This window comes from Lissotriton helveticus, chromosome 1_2, assembly GCF_964261635.1.
Source record: "Lissotriton helveticus chromosome 1_2, aLisHel1.1, whole genome shotgun sequence".
Classification (NCBI taxonomy): domain Eukaryota; kingdom Metazoa; phylum Chordata; class Amphibia; order Caudata; family Salamandridae; genus Lissotriton; species Lissotriton helveticus.
This window is the reverse complement of record NC_136058.1, coordinates 37,722,507-37,743,502: the sequence shown is the minus strand read 5'-3', so window position 1 is coordinate 37,743,502 and position 20,996 is coordinate 37,722,507. Positions and strand designations below refer to the sequence as shown.

Here is a 20,996-nt window from a genome sequence, read left to right as displayed (position 1 = left end):
GGGTTGGCTTTATGTATGGTAATATAACTCTTGCCATTGACATGCACAGCTAATTTTCACCTCAGTTAAACCTTGTATGAGCCAGGTGTTGTTAACGTTTATAAAACATACATTTCCAAAAATTAAGGACTCAAAAAGCAATTATTCAAAAATGAAATAATGGCATTTGAAATTATGGTACATCACCATCTCAGTCCAGAATTACGGAAAATGAAATAATGGTATTTGAAGTTAGGGAATGGTAACTAGAGTCACACAACCTTTTGATGGCCCTGTGCCAAGTTATTGAGTAGTCCATTCCATGTTCCATCCAATCTTTGAAAACTGCAGAACTCAATCAAGTCAATCTCTTTGTTAAAATGTATTGTCCGCAGTTACTTGACAGCATTTGCTTTGTTTTTATCTCTAGTGTTCAGAAAGTTTAGAAGTGCAAAAGCAGAACTGTTCCTGGCTTTTCGTTACACATGAAAAATGTAAAAAGGATGAAGTGGTAAGAAATGTAATTTAGATTTTTGGAGTAATAATGCACCTGATGGAAATGTCTCAACCAAAATGCATTCTGAATGAATTTCAAAGTTGCAGCGTAAAGTTATTTACTTTGCTGTAACTGCAAGTGATAACTTCCTTTTGTAGGGGCTTCAAATGTTGCACAGTGGTTGCAGGTGCCGCTGAGCTGGTGGGTGTCTTATAATTTAGAATGCTCCACCTAATGCCACAATCCAAACAAAGGGGTATTCTGAATTTAATGGTTGGAACAATAAAAGACTAAATTCAGAAATGTCCATATGATGAAATCATTTCATTTATATGAGTTGGTTAACATGGCTAAGTTGAGAGAGAGAGAGAGAGAGAGAGAGAGAGAGAGAATAAACAATATAATATAATTTTCACCTAACTATAATGTCACTTTACCCTTTTATCTCAGTAAATTTCTCGGGTTCTTTTTTTTTTTTTTAGTTCAATATATTTTATTACGTTTTACAAACCGATATACAGTGGTGAAAGAAGCAAATATACAGAGAGAGAGGTGGGTTACATTGAGGGGGAGAGAGAAAGCCTGTGCATAAGTTGATTCATTATACAGTTATGCAGATGATATAGTTCACTTCTTTGCGTGTGAATAAATACAGATACAATTAGGCATAAATATTACTGAGAATCGTTAATATTTGAACAGCAAGGGTGCATACATATTCGTAAAAAGACATTACATTTTCGTCAGTCGTACATCAGCAGGGCATATCCATATAAAAATTTTTTAGTACGACTGATCAAAAGATGCAACCTGATTAATACACCTTGAAGTTCATGAAACACAGAGGATCTTATCCTTATTTAGATATTTATGCTGGTTGAAGCCGATTACACACAGTATGATTATACAGTGTTATAATTCAAGAAGGATCCGAGTGAATATATAAGATGCGCACAGATGTGAATAAAAAGTGTCTGTCTCACTTGAATGGGGGAAGATGGTGGTAGGGATGACCTTGGGGATTAGTAAAAAGCTGGCGGGAGCGTGTTTTGTCAGTCGTGAAGGGAGATTGCCTAAGGAGAGGTGACTTTCATTGCAGGAAATTCATGGTGGCTTGTGGATAAAGGCTCTTGCGTCTAGCGAGTTCCATATTGAACATTGGGAGGCGCGCCATGGGGATAGCTGTAGTGCAATGTTATCGTCTCCTCTAAGAAAAGTTAACCACTCTTGCCACATAGAGAAGGAGATTGATTTCAAGTTTTTTCCGTTGTTTAGTATTAGCTTGCACGCGAGAGTCAGCATAAGATCTAGTAAAAGTGGTTGTTGTCCTTCTTGAGTTGGGGGTCCAAGGGGCCCAGAATAATCTATGAGAACTCTTTTGTGGGAAGAATGTTTAGGGATTAGATGCATTCTAAAACTTTATTCCAGAAGTCTTGTAGAGGGGGGGGGGGGCAATCGAATAACATGTGTGCTAGGGAGCCCTCTTGCTTATAACAGCACCAGCAGTTGGGATCTTGTTTGAGTGAAACCTTAAAGAGCCTGGCAGGAGTCCAGTATGTCCTCCTTATAAACATATATTTAGTTTGTGATAAAATAGGTAAAATTCTGTGAGAGAAGGGATATTTATTGATGGCGATCCAGTCAAAGGCTATGTTTTTTGTATTCGATTCAGCTTCCCATTTTCGCTGATTATGTGTTGGAGTTTTATTTTGGTTCGGAAGAACAATTTTGTGTATGCTAGAGACCAAGTGACCTACTTTGAGGAGGCGTCCCAGAAGGGCAGTGAGAGAAGGAGTGGTACCCGAAATATTCTTATTAGCAAGCCTTACTTTAAGCTGTAAGAAATTATAAAAATCTTATTTTTCGAGATTGAACCGATTTTTGAAAAGATGAGAATGGTAGAGGAGAAGTACCTTTGAAGATGTCTTGCACTAGGTTAATGCCTTTATGCGACCAGTCCGACCAGAAATTAGGGAACGGTTGATTTTGAGTGTGGGATTGTACTATAAAGAGGACAGGTAGCAATGTTGTACTGTACCTTAACCTCCAGTCGTGAATCAAGGCTCAGGAGGGCTCTTTTGGTGTTCTGTATAATATTTCTAGAATGTGGTAGGTGGGTTGTGCCCATCGTAGCAAATGCAACAAGAGGGGTATTCTGTATGAGGGACTTTTCTATTGTTACACAAGGAGGTTCATAAGATGGGTTATCAACGAACCAATTGGCACCCTGCTTGCATAGAAAGGCTGTTTGGTAGTTTCTGAAGATGGGTTGGCAAAGGCCCCATTTGTCATGCGATAGCTTGAGTTTTTTCATAGAGATTCTGGGCTTTTTGCCCTGCCATAGGAATTTACCAAAAGTTGTATCCGTCTTGTTTAAAAATTCTTCGGTTAGGGTCATGGGCAGCATGCTGATAAGACAATTGATAAGAGGGGTGATCATCATCTTTAGTGTCTCGGCTCTGCCCCACCATGATAAAAACCTAGGAGACCAGTTATCTAAAAGGGAGTCTATGTTTTTTGGACAGTATTTTTTCGTTAGTATGTAAAGTAGTGATTAGTTTGTGTGTGAACTCTAGTCCTAAATATTTGATAGAGTCCTGTTGCCAGGCGAGGCCTTGAGGTTCCGTGGTTTTCGGGACCGGACTCCATTTTGTTTGCGTTGTTCATAACGCCATTTTGTGTTGCCCTCACGTAGGCCGTGGAGGTAACCGAACGAACAAAGTTGCATGGGCCTCATTGTTCATGTATGCATTAAACAGGCCCTTTTCTGACTTGTGAGTAAACTGCAGGACGCTGACCTCTTCACCTGAAACTGACCCTTCACGAAGCCAATTTCTCTGGCTGATCGTTGTCTGAGATTGCCAATCAATGTTCAGGACCTCGTTAACCTTTAGTTTCCTTTCACATGTTTTATCTTGTCCAGCATCTATTACTGTTTCCTTTATGTTCTGACATTACATGGGTTGTGCTTTTCAATTATAAATTTGTCCGGCTTGCAAAGATTGAATTTGGGACAGTCCTAATAATTAACTTTTGGGTTGGGTTACTGTAAATTGGGTTTTTGTTAATGTGATACTCAGTTAGAAAATGTGTCCTATTGGTCAGAATTTTGCGCAGTGGATGTACATTTATAATGAGAATATTGTGTATAAAAGGTGATGTCTTGCTCTATGAAATTTGAACAGTTTCTTGAGTTGTACACCGTGTTGTATTGCTGAGATTACAGTTACTAGCTGCAGCTAATAAATTTGATCTCTGACGCCACCTAGAAGTATTCCGTGTCTCTGTTTGCCAAGACAGGAGAACCCGACGACTTTGGGCGTGTCCCTGGCGCCGCTGGGTTCTAAAACCCGGTTCTTCAGTTGGCGCCCAACGGTGGGGCGACTTCAGTGGTACCTGTCCAAGCCAGAGGATCGTGAGGAGCCACGTGAGGAAATTCTGGAGGAAGGCCGCCACTTCATTGACCCCTGCATGTCGACGTGGACCGAAGGTCTTTTCTGCGAGGCTTCCCGCTGTCCAACGGCTACGAAGGACTGCTGCCCTGACTGTCGCCCTGTCTTGGACCCTTGATTGATCCTTTGTAAAGCGAGACGATAGACGGTCTTCTGGTGGCGTGACAGATATTTGGTTAAGTATAAGTGGGTCGCTCCCACGACTTTATTTTGGTTCTTGGTTTTGATTTGATTTTTGCAAAAATCGAAGCAGAGGGGCTCGTATATTTACGAGTGTATCGATAGTTGATAACCCCTTGAAGTTTGAAGCTAGATTAGTGAGCTATCAGATGCCTGGTCTTAGCAAAATTGGGAAATGGTTTAGTTGTGGTTGCAACAGGGATTCCCGATTGGAGGATTCGTGTCCGATACCTCCGGTTGGAACTCCGACTTATGAGCTCTATTCAAAACACGGAGTGGGTCCTATCACTTATAATGAAGTGTGGGTCCGCTATACAAGGAAAGATGGTGTTTTACAAAGGCCCCAACATGGTAGTTTTGAATTAAATATTTTAGATAATCTGGAAGTTGCGCTATTTAAGAAGAAAGCCCGGCCGGCAATGTTTGACTCTTTCCGCCTTTGGCGAAAGGAAGCCAAACAGCGAGAAACTAAGCAAGCAAAGAGAGATAGGAAAGATAAGAATATGTCAGTACTACAAGCTGCCTGGCAGTTTAAGTCAGATGAGGAAGATCGAGTGTGTGAAGTTTTAGATAGACAGCGTTGCATGGCCATAGATAAATGTTATCCGGCCTTGCCGTCTTCTCCTCCGAAAGTGACGGAAGACCCTGAAAAAGATCATTTGATGTCTCATTTACTGAGATTGCCACCCCCTTATGTGCAGGGTGCTACTGCGCCTCCATTACCCCCGGTTATTCTACCCTTTGTTGTTCAACCTCCTGCTGTTGTTCAGCCACCCGGTGCTCCACAGATGGTTTTGCCTCCTACTGCGCAACCCACTCTAGGGTCGCAAGCTTTGCTTCCAGCTTTGCCTCAAACTCCTTTGCCTTCTGCTTCTGCATCTCAGACCCCTACTGCTCTTGTTCCTACTTTGTCTCAAGATTTTAACTTTCCTGTTTTTACGCCTACTTCTTACCCTTCTGCTCGTAAATGGATGACAGAAACTGTTGTTAACCTGTTGTCTCCATGGTTTGGGCCACTGAGTATGCCCCTGTTTCGGAACGTAAGCAGAGTCGTAGTCAGCTTCCTAGTTCCGAAGAGCGAGCAGTGTTGGATCTGTTGGCTCGTAGATGGGTTTTAAATGCTTCCAGGTATAATTTGCCAGCAGGTATGGATGTTTTCTTTCAGTGGGAGCCGCCTAAGCAAAGGTTTGTTTTTGATGTAATGTGTGCTTTTCTGCGGCAGGAATGGGAAGATAATGAGTTGGGTCCGATTCCGCAAGAAGTGCTTGATGTTCAGTCAGAGTTTGCTAAAGGGTCGATAGTGGAATCTGATGTTACTGATGCTGTAGAGATGATACTTGCCTTCAGAACTAGACTCCCGTCTCAGCCATTGTACGAACCTGATCCTTCTGTTAGGAGGAAAGTGAAGCAGTATCCTATGAGAGAAGTTCCCCCTGTATGGAGAGAGGCAGTTGCTGCTAATGTTAATCAGGGTATTCAGGCTGTAGAGGCCCATTTTCAGCGAGTGTGGGTACATGTCCCTTGGAAGAGAGCAGAGGTCTTGGCTCTTAAGCAGACCTTACCTGACCCTGATAAGAATCCTGCTGGTTATTACAAGGAGTTGTCCCAGACAGTTGAAGCGTGTATTACGAATTTAGCTGACATAGATATGTTAATGGGTAATGTAGTTCCTCACCCTTTGTGGGCGAAGATTCGTCATGAGAATCATGCGGCAGAACTAGGAGATACGTGGGCTAATATTGTTGCTGCAGATGGTCGACAGGTTGGAGGTGCCAAACCTGAGCCTTTAGTTGCAGAATTACCTGGTAGGATTATTAATCTAATGAAAACTATGATACCTGCTTTACGAGTGAATTGGGACAAGTTAGCAGCATGCAAACAAAAGAAAGACGAGAGTGTGTCTGATTTCTTCACAAGGTTTGAAGAAACGTTTATCGATCATAGTGGTCAGGACATGAGTACGGAAGGTGGTCAAAGGTTGTTCGTGGACAAATTTGTCTTTAATTTGCTTCCCGAACTTTCCAATAAGTTAAAGGACTCTGAGAGTTCATGGGCTGTTTCTTCGTCGGCCCAGATATTGGCTACTGCACAATATTATGAGAGTAGGGATAAAGATGAGAAGGATAAAGCAGAGAAGAAAACTAAAGATTTAAAGACGAAGGTTCTTTTGCAGCAAGCTTATCCGCCTTGTCAGAATCAGCCTCAGTTTCAGCAACCTCCACAGTTTCAGAGATTGTTACAGAAACCTGAGCCTTATGCTCCGCGATTCTTTCCTGGTCCTAATCAGTGTGCTTATTGCAGAGAGGAAGGTCATTTTAAGAATAGTTGCCCGGCTTTGTTACAGCGTGCGAATGGCGTATCTGGTCAGAGAGGTCGTGGTGGTTTCCAGCAAGCTCCTAGGGGTAGGGGACGTGGTGTGTTACCCCAGAATGAGCGTTCCTCTTCCCTTCAGAATTCTGCGAATTATTTTGACAGACCGAATGTTCCGAGTAGTCAGTCTGCACTGTACTATGTTGATGATTATTATGTCGAGAGTGAGAGTGCTGGTTATAATGATAGTTAGGACAGCCATGGGCAAAGAGAGGGAGTAGTGTCAGTTCCAGTGGACCAGAGTGGACCTTATGTTGAAGTGACTACATCAGGTGTGACAGAACCTTTTCTTTTGGATACTGGTGCGACAAAGAGTTCTATTATGCACTCTAAACTTCCTGGCGCACCTTTGTCTGGCTTGACCAATGTTTCCGTAGGATTTTTAGGCGCCCCAGTTTGTAACCCGATTTCTAATCTTTTGCCCCTTTCTATTGGCCCTTGTGAATTGGAAGCTCCTCTTATTTTGACGACTGGTTGTAATGAGAATCTGTTGGGTTTGGACTTGCTGAAAAGATTGTATGCGACATTACATTGTTCTCCTTCGGGAGTACATCTTACCTTAGGTAAGAAAGTGATTTCTCCGATGTATGTGTCTAAAGATTGTCTTCCACTGGAATTGCGTTCTCTTCCTGATACACTTTGGGCTACAGGTCCCAATGATATTGGTCTTTTGCAGATTCCACCTTATGTTGTCACCCTCAAATCGAATGCTAGGCTACCTCGTATCCCACAGTATAAAATATCTAGTGATGGCGAGAGAGCTCTTTTGGCGATCAGCTATGATCTGGTTGAGAAGGATGTAGTTGAGGAAACAAGAGGTAATGTGTGTAACAGTCCGGTTTTGCCTGTCCTTAAGCGTACTGATGCTTCTCAGCTACCTGTGTACCGGTTTGTGATTGACTTTCGAGAGGTAAACAAGATTGTGGTGCCACAGTTTCCTGTTGTTCCAGATATCACTGCTTTGTTGACTCTGATTCCTGCTTCGGCAGCCTGGTTTTCTGTTATCGACTTGAAGAATGCTTTCTTTAGCATTCTGATTGCTGAGGAGAGTAGGGATATTTTTGGCTTCTCTTTAGGAGGACGAAGCTTCCGGTTTAAGAGAGCTCCCCAAGGTTATTGTGAAAGTCCCTCCATCTATAGTCAGGCGTTGAAAACTCAGCTTGAAAGCTTTGTGTTGCCTACTCTTATCCAGTACGTTTATGATCTGTTGGTTGCCGCTGATGACGAAGAGATTTGTAAAGAGGCTACTCTTTCTTTGTTACGACATTTGTCTGACCTTCATCATAAAATGTCACCTTCCAAGTTACAGTATTGCCGACAAGAAGTAACCTACTTAGGTCATCTCTTGTCAAAGGAGGGAAGAAGGTTGACCCCAGAACGAATTCAAACAATTGCGCAAATGAGTGTACCATCCACACAGAGAGAAGTGCGTGCTTTCTTAGGTATCACCTCGTATTGTAGACAATGGATCCCTAATTTTTCCCTGCTAGCGAAACCTTTGTTGGCACTGACTCTTAAAGATACTCCGCATCCTCTCCCTTGGTCTGATGAGTGTCAGAAAAGTTTTTCTGAATTACGTGATGCATTGTGTTCGGCTCCGGTATTCGGTACTCCTGACTACAGTAAACCTTTCACGTTGTACGTTCACGAGAGAGAAGGTTGTTGTTGGAAACCGGCTATTTCTGGTAGGCTAAGGCTGATGCCAAAGCCAGGCAGAAACCACCATTCCAGTCAGGGCAAGGAAGTCACACGCCAAGATAACCCCTGCTCGCCCTCTAGGTAGCATGGCGCGGGCAGTCTAGGCTAAACTCGGAGGCGATGTGTAAAGCATTTGCGTCAGCGCACGACAGCAACAACATACTAGGCACACCACAAAAGAGACTCCACACAAGGTTATATTAAAATAACTTTTGTATTGTCAAAACATATCAGATAGAAATCACACATGTACATTGTGCCAACTGGCACGGCAATATTCACAAGGGATTATTTACAAGACAGGGCCACATGGGCCACTGTCTGAATCAACACTTTGCAGATATAGAAATACTTGTCAGAAATTAGAATAAAAGTATATAAACTTCACTGTAACACAAAGTAACAGTTATAGATCACATCCAGTAACTACTGGGAACAGGTAAGTACCACCTACGCAACCCTAAACTCCTTGGGAGACTGTCACGCAGGGGACCAGGACCTCACTAGGACCACCTGTACTAAAAAGAACAACCACCTAAGTATCACCCAGCATTTAGGGGTCTAAGAAAGAACACATTACCCATGATGTATGAACCACATTCAGAGGAGTATTAAAGGAAAACCACATAAGTAGCACACAGCGTCTAGGGGTCTAAGAAAGAACACAGTACCCATGATGCACAAAGATACATTCAGAGGAGTAATAAAGAGAAACACATAATGTATAAACCTACACATTCAGCGGTGTTAAGAATAAAGCACATGATGCAATAAAATTACATTCAGAGGTACCAGAATAATACAGTAGCGCAAAAGTCACATGATGTCTAAAACATTCAGAGGTGCAGGAATAAAACATGATGCAAGGAAATACATTCAGAGGTGCAATAACCATACAATTGAGCAAAACCTACATAAGCCACCACCTGTGGCAGTCCCTAGGCCAACTGGCCTTGTTGGGGCTAGAACGCCCTGAGTCTCAATGTCAGGGGCCTAAACGATGCAGGGGCCCACTACTTGCTGGGCCCCTGGGAACACTCACAAGGGCCTAAACGTAGCAGCTGGCACTAAGTGCTGCGCAGCTGGGTAGGCCTGGCACCACGGTGCCCTCGCTGTCCCACACAGGGACTCTCTCTCCAACTTGCGCCTAAACGGTGCAACTGCCCACTAATTGCTGGACAGCTGGAGAATCATCAAAACTGCGCCAGGGCCCTCACTGGCCCTCAGGCGCAAACTGCGCCAAACTGTAGGAGCCACACAGGCTCTGGGCAACACTACACAGACGTTGGAGCCACACAGGCTCTGGGCATCACATGCCCAACGTTGGAGCCTTCTGGGGCTCTTAAACAACCATGGTGCTCTCACTGGCACCAGAACTACACAAGCCCAGGAGGGGACGGGCATCGACAATATTCCCCGAGGTGTCCCAGGAGCCATCTAGACTCCTTAAACAAATATGGCCTGCGTTGGAGCCTCTCAGGGCTCGTAGGGGCGTCACCCACTCCGTTGGAGTCCCACTCGGGGGACTCAGGATTACGACATGCCCCCTGCGCCTCCCGGCGCTCTCAAAATGAACAGGAGCTTTGGAGCCTCAGGCTCCGTCGAAACCTGGGGGCGGCCCACTGTCAGCTGGGGCCGCCCTACCTCCACTCCCGCCCAGGTGCCGCTCTCCGGCACCAACAGCAGCTGCACGGAGCCCTCCCAGCCCTTCCGACTCACCGGGCTTTCTTGGGCGGGCTCCTCCGGACGGCGGCTTCTCTGCTAGGCGGCGGCTCACTCTCGCCGCCTCCTAGCAAGTCCGGTCTCCCTCTCTGCAGGGCTCCCTCGGCACACGGGAGCCCTGTCAACCGGCCGCCTCTTCTCCTCGGGGCTCCCTCAGCCGAGAGGAGCCCCGCGAACGGCCGCCATCTCCAGCGCCTTCTCCTTTCTTCTCGGGGCCGCCTCGACCAGCCAATCCCGTCGCGGCCCCGATGACGAGTTTCCTCTCCTCCTCCAATCACGGCCCGACAGGGGCCATGACGCTGCGCCGCACGGGCCTATCCCGTCGCGGCGTTGGTGAGGGGGCTCGGCTCTCTCAGCCAATGAGAGCGCGGCGCCTTCGGTTCTGCCGGCGCTTCCAAGCCCGGGCGGCGGCGGTGACTGGGAGGCAAATGCCGGGGGCACCGGCCAAAGCCCACCAAGCGCCCCCCAGCGCTAGAACACAATAAAGCGCTCCTAAGCGCTATGGCCAAGGATAAAGCGCTCCTACGCGCTAGGGGGAAATCAAGCGCTCCATAGCGCTAGCAAACAGGCAGAGCGCTCAGGGGGAAGCTCAGCGCCTCCAGGCGCTAGAAATACGGTTCCAGCGCTATCCACAGAAAAATGCAGCTCCTTCATGCTGCCAAAGCCCCAGAGCTTCCCAGGGGGGCAAAGCTAAGTCTCCCCATCAGCCCAGGCACGGCAGAGGGGTCCCCCAGGAATCCAGGAAAGTCCATCAGGAGTCCAGGGGCTGGGCAGGACTCAGGGATTCCCTGAGCCCAAGCATCAGCATGCCCCTGGCAGATTCAAGTCAGAAAACAAGAACATTTTGGAAGGGGCAGAGCCCCTTCTTATACACAGAAAAAGCTTTGAAGCCCTTTGAAGTCGTTGTGTAAGCGAGCCCTAAGCTCTGGGTGTATCTGGTTTCCCTCTCCTGTCAGCCTCAGGTCAGAGGTGACAGGGGGCCATCAGGAGGGAGAGCCATCAGGGGTGGGCTGCCAGGCACGGCACGGCACCACCAGAGCTCTTTCCACTCCTCCCTAACAGCAGATGGGGGCCTTTCATCTACGGCTTGACTCAGACCCCCCTCCTCCAGACAGTCCATCTACCAACAGGCCCAGGCATGCCTGGGCCAGGCCCATCAGCCAATCACGTGCTAGCAGACTCACTACACAATTATGCCAACTTCTAAAAGTGGCGCTTCTGGACTAGATACCGCCATGCCGCATACACCATTCTGCAGCATTCATTCTCACGAGTTCATACATATCAAACTCGCCCCTGCATTCCCCATGCATCAGGAATCTACCATGGGCATACATATTCCCCATTCATTCCTATGGGAGGGCAGGTCACTCACCATCCATACACAGAAAGCACACGCACTTTATACTGTACCACAGTGAAAAAGTGCGCAGAGGCCTACAATCACCAATCCAGGTTCCAAAAACAGGCTAGGAAAAAGCAAAAAGTCACGGGGTAAACCTGCCCAAAGGACCGGGTCCAACACATCCCCCTTCCAGCCAAAACGCAGGGTAGACCAATCACTACACTGATGGTCTTCAATGCTTTGGGCGACAAAACCACGGAGACGGGCCTGCAGGGCAGGGCCACCTTACAGTTTTTCGCCACTCTGAACCCACAGGGATTTCCCTCAACAAAAGCTCTCTGACACAACTAGGATACCCCACTGGTACACACTAGTCATCCACAGTCAGGACCAGGTCCTAGGCCATCCAAAGATCACAGGTCCTAACCACTCCACAGAGTGGGGGCAGAAGCCCCTGGCACACAATAGCCAATCTCCACTCTCTCTCTCAGGGTAGCTACACTACCACTGATCCTACAACCTAGGGACCACACCCTCAGGCTGACTAGAGGTCACGGGCAAGCATGCCCCACCCTACCTCTACTCCATCAATGTTAGAACTGGGGGTCTCCAGTTGGCAGAGGTAAGTACCTTAGACCAAGTAGGGACCCTTGCTTCCAGTCAGGGTGAAGGAATAACCCTCACAGGGAAGCACTCACCAGAACACAACTCTCCTACCAGATCAGGACCTCACTCCGTCACTGGTCTACCACCTGGAAACGATTCCACTTCTGAGGTACAAAGCACACAGTACAGTCCCTCTTCAAGCAGGTGGGGGGACACAGCACACAGCAAAGCCCCCTTTCCTCTACCTTAGTGGAAACAACAAACTGCAGGCGGGCCCCAGAACACACAGCAAGGGCAGCCCCCTCGGTCTCTTCAGCTGATTCACTTTGGTAGAGTTCCTCTTGACCTAGAAGTTTCCTAATCTCCCAACCTAGGATTTACACCCTTAAGTTGCACCGGGGTCAGAAGTACACCGTCCTTCTGCACCCCCTTCCAGTTCCATGATCACAGACACAGTATGTCTCAGGCTAGACAGAGCACACGCCAGCGGCGTAGCAGTGACACACTCTCCTCCCACCGGGGTCAGAAGTAAGGACACCGTCCCTCTGCACCCCCCTCCAGAGTTCTGCACCCTCCCACCTGGGAGCGGTACCCCTGGAAGCCAACAACCGGTCAGGACACTGATTCCAGATGCCCTTCCCTCCAGGTCAGGCTGAACCTGAACCTGGCCTCCCCCCTCCTCGGGGAATGACCTCCAGAGGCCCAAAAAATGGTCAAGCACTCTAGACGGTCAAATGCCCAGCGAACCAGGACTTCTGCACCCTCCACTTAGGAGCGGTACTGCCCAACACTAGGACCGCCGGAGTTCTGGTTACAGAAACTCCCCGTCCTTTTGACACAGGAAGATCCTCTTCAAATGACTTGTAAGTACAGCCTAGGCCCCTGACCTGGCGCTCCCTTAGGGAACCCTCCAGGCCCTGAGACAGGGTTTCGGGCCACCGTGGGACACACCGTCCCACACTCACTCCACCTCCACTGAGACAGGACGCGAGCCCCTACACCCCTACCATCCTACTGGGACCTAGCTGGGCTACACATGAACCTCTTCACCTACACCGGATCATCAGATACACAAGCCACTACTTTTAGAATCACTCCCTACTGTCTCTGCACAACATCCAGCACACCGCCAGACATCCACCTCACGTGCAAGCTCCTTAAAAAAAAAACTCACACCACTCCTCCAGTTCAACACAGAACTCATCCACACAATCCCCCTCCAGACTGGTGAGACAGTTCCTCACTGCCTCCGACTCTCAACCTGTCACCCTCTTACTGAGCGCACCAGGCACCATACTCTGGGAAATGGGAATGGGAATTCGCGCACTGGACACATTTAAGCTGCCACCACTGGATCCTACCATACTGGGGAATCCAGACACACACACTACACTCAGGGAATAACCACCCTCCTGAGCAAGCAATTTCTCCTCCACCCTCCCTCTCTTCCATCTACCCACACAGGGACAGGAACAGGAATTGGACACTGGACCCAGCAAGGGATTCCTAATCTATGGGAACCTCCCCTCTCTACTGGCGTCCCGCCCTGTCATTTTCTCTCATCTGCCACTAAACATAAAGCGCAGGAACACCATCTGAAAATGACACTTTTGAGGAAAAATAAAATCAAAAACAATAATCCCAAATATGTGACTATCTGAAAAACGCAGAGTTTTTGTAATGTAGCCAGTTGTCGCTATGGCACTGGGCAAATGCAAGTCCAAATCCGCACCGCTGACCCACCAATGTTGGAAACCGGCTACTTCTGGTAGGCTAAGGCTGATGCCAAAGCCAGGCAGAAACCACCATTCCAGTCAGGGCAAGGAAGTCACACGCCAAGATAACCCCTGCTCGCCCTCTAGGTAGCATGGCGCGGGCAGTCTAGGCTAAACTCGGAGGCGATGTGTAAAGCATTTGCGTCAGCGCACGACAGCAACAACATACTAGGCACACCACAAAAGAGACTCCACACAAGGTTATATTAAAATAACTTTTGTATTGTCAAAACATATCAGATAGAAATCACACATGTACATTGTGCCAACTGGCACGGCAATATTCACAAGGGATTATTTACAAGACAGGGCCACATGGGCCACTGTCTGAATCAACACTTTGCAGATATAGAAATACTTGTCAGAAATTAGAATAAAAGTATATAAACTTCACTGTAACACAAAGTAACAGTTATAGATCACATCCAGTAACTACTGGGAACAGGTAAGTACCACCTACGCAACCCTAAACTCCTTGGGAGACTGTCACGCAGGGGACCAGGACCTCACTAGGACCACCTGTACTAAAAAGAACAACCACCTAAGTATCACCCAGCATTTAGGGGTCTAAGAAAGAACACATTACCCATGATGTATGAACCACATTCAGAGGAGTATTAAAGGAAAACCACATAAGTAGCACACAGCGTCTAGGGGTCTAAGAAAGAACACAGTACCCATGATGCACAAAGATACATTCAGAGGAGTAATAAAGAGAAACACATAATGTATAAACCTACACATTCAGCGGTGTTAAGAATAAAGCACATGATGCAATAAAATTACATTCAGAGGTACCAGAATAATACAGTAGCGCAAAAGTCACATGATGTCTAAAACATTCAGAGGTGCAGGAATAAAACATGATGCAAGGAAATACATTCAGAGGTGCAATAACCATACAATTGCGCAAAACCTACATAAGCCACCACCTGTGGCAGTCCCTAGGCCAACTGGCCTTGTTGGGGCTAGAACGCCCTGAGTCTCAATGTCAGGGGCCTAAACGATGCAGGGGCCCACTACTTGCTGGGCCCCTGGGAACACTCACAAGGGCCTAAACGTAGCAGCTGGCACTAAGTGCTGCGCAGCTGGGTAGGCCTGGCACCACGGTGCCCTCGCTGTCCCACACAGGGACTCTCTCTCCAACTTGCGCCTAAACGGTGCAACTGCCCACTAATTGCTGGACAGCTGGAGAATCATCAAAACTGCGCCAGGGCCCTCACTGGCCCTCAGGCGCAAACTGCGCCAAACTGTAGGAGCCACACAGGCTCTGGGCAACACTACACAGACGTTGGAGCCACACAGGCTCTGGGCATCACATGCCCAACGTTGGAGCCTTCTGGGGCTCTTAAACAACCATGGTGCTCTCACTGGCACCAGAACTACACAAGCCCAGGAGGGGACGGGCATCGACAATATGCCCCGAGGTGTCCCAGGAGCCATCTAGACTCCTTAAACAAATATGGCCTGCGTTGGAGCCTCTCAGGGCTCGTAGGGGCGTCACCCACTCCGTTGGAGTCCCACTCGGGGGACTCAGGATTACGACATGCCCCCTGCGCCTCCCGGCGCTCTCAAAATGAACAGGAGCTTTGGAGCCTCAGGCTCCGTCGAAACCTGGGGGCGGCCCACTGTCAGCTGGGGCCGCCCTACCTCCACTCCCGCCCAGGTGCCGCTCTCCGGCACCAACAGCAGCTGCACGGAGCCCTCCCAGCCCTTCCGACTCACCGGGCTTTCTTGGGCGGGCTCCTCCGGACGGCGGCTTCTCTGCTAGGCGGCGGCTCACTCTCGCCGCCTCCTAGCAAGTCCGGTCTCCCTCTCTGCAGGGCTCCCTCGGCACACGGGAGCCCTGTCAACCGGCCGCCTCTTCTCCTCTGGGCTCCCTCAGCCGAGAGGAGCCCCGCGAACGGCCGCCATCTCCCGCGCCTTCTCCTTTCTTCTCGGGCCGCCTCGACCAGCCAATCCCGTCGCGGCTTGATGACGAGTTTCCTCCAATCACGGCCCGACAGGGGCCATGACGCTGCGCCGCACGGGCCTATCCCGTCGCGGCGTTGGTGAGGGGGCTCGGCTCTCTCAGCCAATGAGAGCGCGGCGCCTTCGGTTCTGCCGGCGCTTCCAAGCCCGGGCGGCGGCGGTGACTGGGAGGCAAATGCCGGGGGCACCGGCCAAAGCCCACCAAGCGCCCCCCAGCGCTAGAACACAATAAAGCGCTCCTAAGCGCTATGGCCAAGGATAAAGCGCTCCTACGCGCTAGGGGGAAATCAAGCGCTCCATAGCGCTAGCAAACAGGCAGAGCGCTCAGGGGGAAGCTCAGCGCCTCCAGGCGCTAGAAATACGGTTCCAGCGCTATCCACAGAAAAATGCAGCTCCTTCATGCTGCCAAAGCCCCAGAGCTTCCCAGGGGGGCAAAGCTAAGTCTCCCCATCAGCCCAGGCACGGCAGAGGGGTCCCCCAGGAATCCAGGAAAGTCCATCAGGAGTCCAGGGGCTGGGCAGGACTCAGGGATTCCCTGAGCCCAAGCATCAGCATGCCCCTGGCAGATTCAAGTCAGAAAACAAGAACATTTTGGAAGGGGCAGAGCCCCTTCTTATACACAGAAAAAGCTTTGAAGCCCTTTGAAGTCGTTGTGTAAGCGAGCCCTAAGCTCTGGGTGTATCTGGTTTCCCTCTCCTGTCAGCCTCAGGTCAGAGGTGACAGGGGGCCATCAGGAGGGAGAGCCATCAGGGGTGGGCTGCCAGGCACGGCACGGCACCACCAGAGCTCTTTCCACTCCTCCCTAACAGCAGATGGGGGCCTTTCATCTACGGCTTGACTCAGACCCCCCTCCTCCAGACAGTCCATCTACCAACAGGCCCAGGCATGCCTGGGCCAGGCCCATCAGCCAATCACGTGCTAGCAGACTCACTACACAATTATGCCAACTTCTAAAAGTGGCGCTTCTGGACTAGATACCGCCATGCCGCATACACCATTCTGCAGCATTCATTCTCACGAGTTCATACATATCAAACTCGCCCCTGCATTCCCCATGCATCAGGAATCTACCATGGGCATACATATTCCCCATTCATTCCTATGGGAGGGCAGGTCACTCACCATCCATACACAGAAAGCACACGCACTTTACACTGTACCACAGTGAAAAAGTGCGCAGAGGCCTACAATCACCAATCCAGGTTCCAAAAACAGGCTAGGAAAAAGCAAAAAGTCACGGGGTAAACCTGCCCAAAGGACCGGGTCCAACAGTTGTGCATTGTCAGTGTTGACTCAACAGTTTGGAGACAAGCAACGCCCATATGCGTATTTTTCAGCAACGTTAGATCCGGTAGCTAAAGCGTTGCCGAGCTGTTTGAGAGCTACAGCGGCAACGGCTGTTTCTATCCGACAGTCTGCTGGTTTGGTATTGGATAATACGTTGATTGTGATGGTCCCACATGCAGTGGATACCTTATTGAACAGGACCAAGACACAGCACCTTACTAGTGCACGTCTGTCAGGTTATGAGTTGACTCTTTTGGCTAACCATGTTCACATTAAAAGATGTAATGTATTGAATCCAGCTACGTTGTTGCCGATTTCTGTAGAGTCAGATGCTCAAGAACAGCATGATTGTTTTCTTCGTACAGAGGAAGAAACGAAAGCTAGAGTTGACCTAAAAGATACTCCTCATGAGAATGTTGATGGTACTTTATGGGTAGATGGTTCGTGTTTTAAGCTTCCGAATGGTGAAACGATTGCAGCATATGCCGTCACAACTTTACATACAGTTGTTGAGACAGCACGCATAGCACAGAATTCTGCGCAAGCAGCAGAGTTGATTGCACTGACACGAGCGTGTGTATTGTCAGAGGGAAAGCGAGTGAATATTTATACTGATAGCCAGTACGCATTTTGTGTTGCCCATAGTTTTGGACGTTTGTGGAGAGAAAGAGGATTCCTTACTTCCCATGGCACAAAAATTCAGCATGGACAGTTAGTGAATGAACTTTTGGAATCTCTTGCTCTCCCAAAGCAGATTGCAATCGTGAAGTGTAGTGCGCATAAGAAAGTTGTGGACGATGTAGTTCGAGGGAATGCATTTGCGGATGAAGTTGCGAAGGAAACGGCGAGAGACATGATGAGCCGTATGTATGTAGCAGGTCCTGCAAGATGGGTTGTGGAAAGTGGAATGTGTGAAGACACAATAGAAAGTGTGAAGATGATTCAGGCTGAAGCTATGGAAAAAGAAGTGAGTACGTGGAGAGAGAGTACGGGTATGTTGGATTCGACGGGTTGTTGGGTTGAGTTGTCAGAACACCAGCGATGGTTGTTGCCTGATGCGTATGTGCTCCCAGTGGTTACTATGGCTCATGGAATGGCTCACATTAGTTCGAAGGGAATATGCAAGTTGTTGGCTCCAGTATGGCAGAATGCTGGAATTCCGAAATGTGCTGAGAATGTTGTGAAGCATTGCATGATTTGTCTGAAGTATAATCCTGGCAAGGGAAATCCAACTCCAGCTGGTCATTTTGCTCCTCCGACGTATCCATATGAAGTGATACAGCTAGATTACATTCACATGGAGTGATGCAACTATCTGACCTATGTCCTTGTGGTTGTTTGCGCCTTTTCCAGATGGATACAGGCCTACCCCCTAAAGGATAATACTGCCTTGTCTATAGCTAAGGTTTTGCTCAAATAATATTTCACTAGATTTGGCTTGCCGAGAATTGTATGGTCGGACAATGGGAGTGAATTTGTGGGTCGAGTCATGAAGATAGTGTGTATTGGATTAGGGATAAATCAGAAGTTCCACGCTGCGAATCACCCCCAGTCAGCAGGTCTGGTCGAATGCTATAATGGCACATTAAATCTGAAAGTCGCTAAGATTCAAGCGAGCACTGGTCTTACATGGCCGGATGCCTTGCTGTTGGCTCTTTTGTCAACAAGGACGACAGTGCATTCTCGTTTTGGACTTAGCCCATACGAAATTGTTTTTGGTCGTCCAGCGAATATTTGGGGTGTGCCTCGTCCTAAAAAATACAGTGACCTTGAGTACCCTATGTTGGTGGATTACTTACATGATATGACTGCAAAATTACGTGTTCTCCACCAACAGGTCTATGACAGTTTGCCGACAGCTACTGCAGATCCAGCAACACGATCCAACCTGGTGATTTTATCTTGACGAAGAATTTTCAGCGATCCAAGAATTTGGAGCCGAGATGGACTGGTCCCTATTTAGTATTGCTGATCACTAGAACTGCTGTTAGAGTAGCTGGTAAAAAGAACTGGGTGCATGCCACCCATACGAAAAAAGTTCCGTTGCCCTTACCGTATGATAAGTGGGTGAGGGATGGAATAGCTGACTCCGAGTGTGAAAGGGTTCCTAGATTCGTACCTTTTAGTGATGCACATTTGACATGAACTCAGTCGGAACGCGAGGATGATGATGTTCTGCAAGCTGCTGTGCCTCCGTCTCTGAGACTCGACACGATGAATCCGGAACTCCTCTTTAAGGATCAGACTGTGCCTGGCAAAGAGCGCTACAATCTGAGATCGCAAAAAGGACGTTTGAAATGGACAAATAAATCTGAATTTTTTTATGTAGTGAATTACACCTTGTCCGATCAAGAGACTTTTTAACTTTTTCTTTTTCGAGTCACCATCCGGACTCAGCTGCAGGGTCACGGTATAAGTTCTCAAGGGGTGAGCCGCGTATTGACACAAGGTCTGTGGTTTAGGGTCGTTAGTACGATCTTGACGCACACTTAAGTGAAGAAGGAAAATTGCCGTGAGCAGCACGTTAGAGGATGGAGTCTTTTGAGTCCGACAAGGGTGTTAAAAGAGTTGATTTCAGAGTGCAAATGTGTATATTGGTTCGTAGCAAATGTTTTTAATAATGTGTTTTCTTATGCTTTTGAACATTATGTTGGTTTGTGTGGGTTGGATTTTCTATGCATCACAACAGACACTTGCATCTACCTCCCAACCTACTCTTTCTTTTCCTACTGTTTCCCCACATGAGTTTCATACGTTGCCTGAACATGAACAGACACGAAGATTAGAATTTGTGAACAATTCGTTTATACAGATGGTACATCAGCATCAGCTAGAACGGGACGCCTGGAGGCGCCATCTTTGTGTGCGCTCTAGTGGCCAGCAGGACACTCGAGAGCTGTATTTAAGATGGCCTCGGTAGTGCGCAGTGGGTGCGCCGGTCGCACGCCGGAGTCACGCCTGAGTCCAGCCCGTTTGCGCCCATCCGCGCTTGGACGGGCCCAGGGGCTGGACCCCTCTGGATTATTTTCCGTCTCGGATGCTACTCCCACTTATGTCTACACATACACCGGTGAAGAACTCCTACTATTGAGGCAAGTTCCTCGCGCAGATTGCATTCAGTGTTTCCTACCAGCACACAATTTTATGTGCTCGGGCTGTGCTTTTTCTATGGGGAAAATGTCAAGGTGCAAAGGAATGTCTCGTACTCAAGCACGCGGTAGGCCGAGGAAAAAATAAAATTGCAATGGCTCACCCCCCATTGAAGTTTTAGAACATCAACTGCAGGTCCCTCCCTAAGCATAAGTTTAATATCCTGACTTCCTTGTCGACGAGAATCCGGATGCTGTCTTTTTAACCGAGACCTGGCTCCATGAGAGGTCTGGGCCAGATAATGCAGCTGCTATCCCGAATGACTATGTAATAATGAGAAAGGACAGAGACACTGGTAAAGGGGGGGGTATAGCTATAATTTTTAAATCAATGTACACTTGCCAACTTGAAGCTTTCCCTCTCCGTGGATGTGAAGCCGCCCTCTTTAAGCTTACGATCAATGCTCAATTAACCTTGTTGGGCATCTTGATATATCGCCCTCCAGGCAATGCTAATCTCTGGGTGTCTTCCCTGGTGGAAGCACTAGCCCCTCTGATGCTGAGGGTGGCTAATTTCACTATTCTTGGAGATTTGAATCTTCATCTTGAAGACTCGTCCTGCACTATAAGTCAACACCTTCTATCTGACCTTGAAGTCTTTGATCTTTTACTGTGTAATTCCGGACCTACTCACTCCGCGGGTCATCTGTTGGATCCAATTCTTTCAAATCTTCAATATGATTGCTCACAGGAAGCTCGCCCTCTGGAGTGGTCTGATCATTATGCTGTCTTTTTTTCTTTGCCACCTAACAAGATCAAGGCCAGGAGCAGTAAGGGCAAAGACGAGCAGATACGTCGCTGGGGTAGACTTGATGCCATTAAGTTTAATCGGCATCTTTTAGGGTCTCTTCCAGAGGCCAATCTGCCCATACCAGAGCTAAATGAGGTGGTATCTAAATGGTTGAGCAATGCAGTGGACACCATGCTCCCTTTGACATCAAAGTGTTCCATGTCACATCTTCAGCC

The 20,996-nt window shown here is 48.1% G+C and overlaps 1 protein-coding gene across 3 annotated transcripts in view; it reads left to right on the top strand.

The window, feature by feature from the left end:
- The window catches only part of TYW3 (tRNA-yW synthesizing protein 3 homolog), a 126,611-nt gene that overhangs the window by 22,091 nt on the left and 83,524 nt on the right, over positions 1-20,996 (top strand). For 2 of the 3 annotated variants that reach the window (XM_078668640.1, XM_078668633.1), the window contains exon 2: positions 410-490. The exons of the other annotated variant lie outside the window; for it this stretch is intronic. In XM_078668640.1, the coding sequence (XP_078524766.1) occupies positions 410-490 (81 nt within the window). The remainder of the gene's footprint in view (positions 1-409; positions 491-20,996) is intronic. 3 annotated transcript variants of the gene reach the window in all.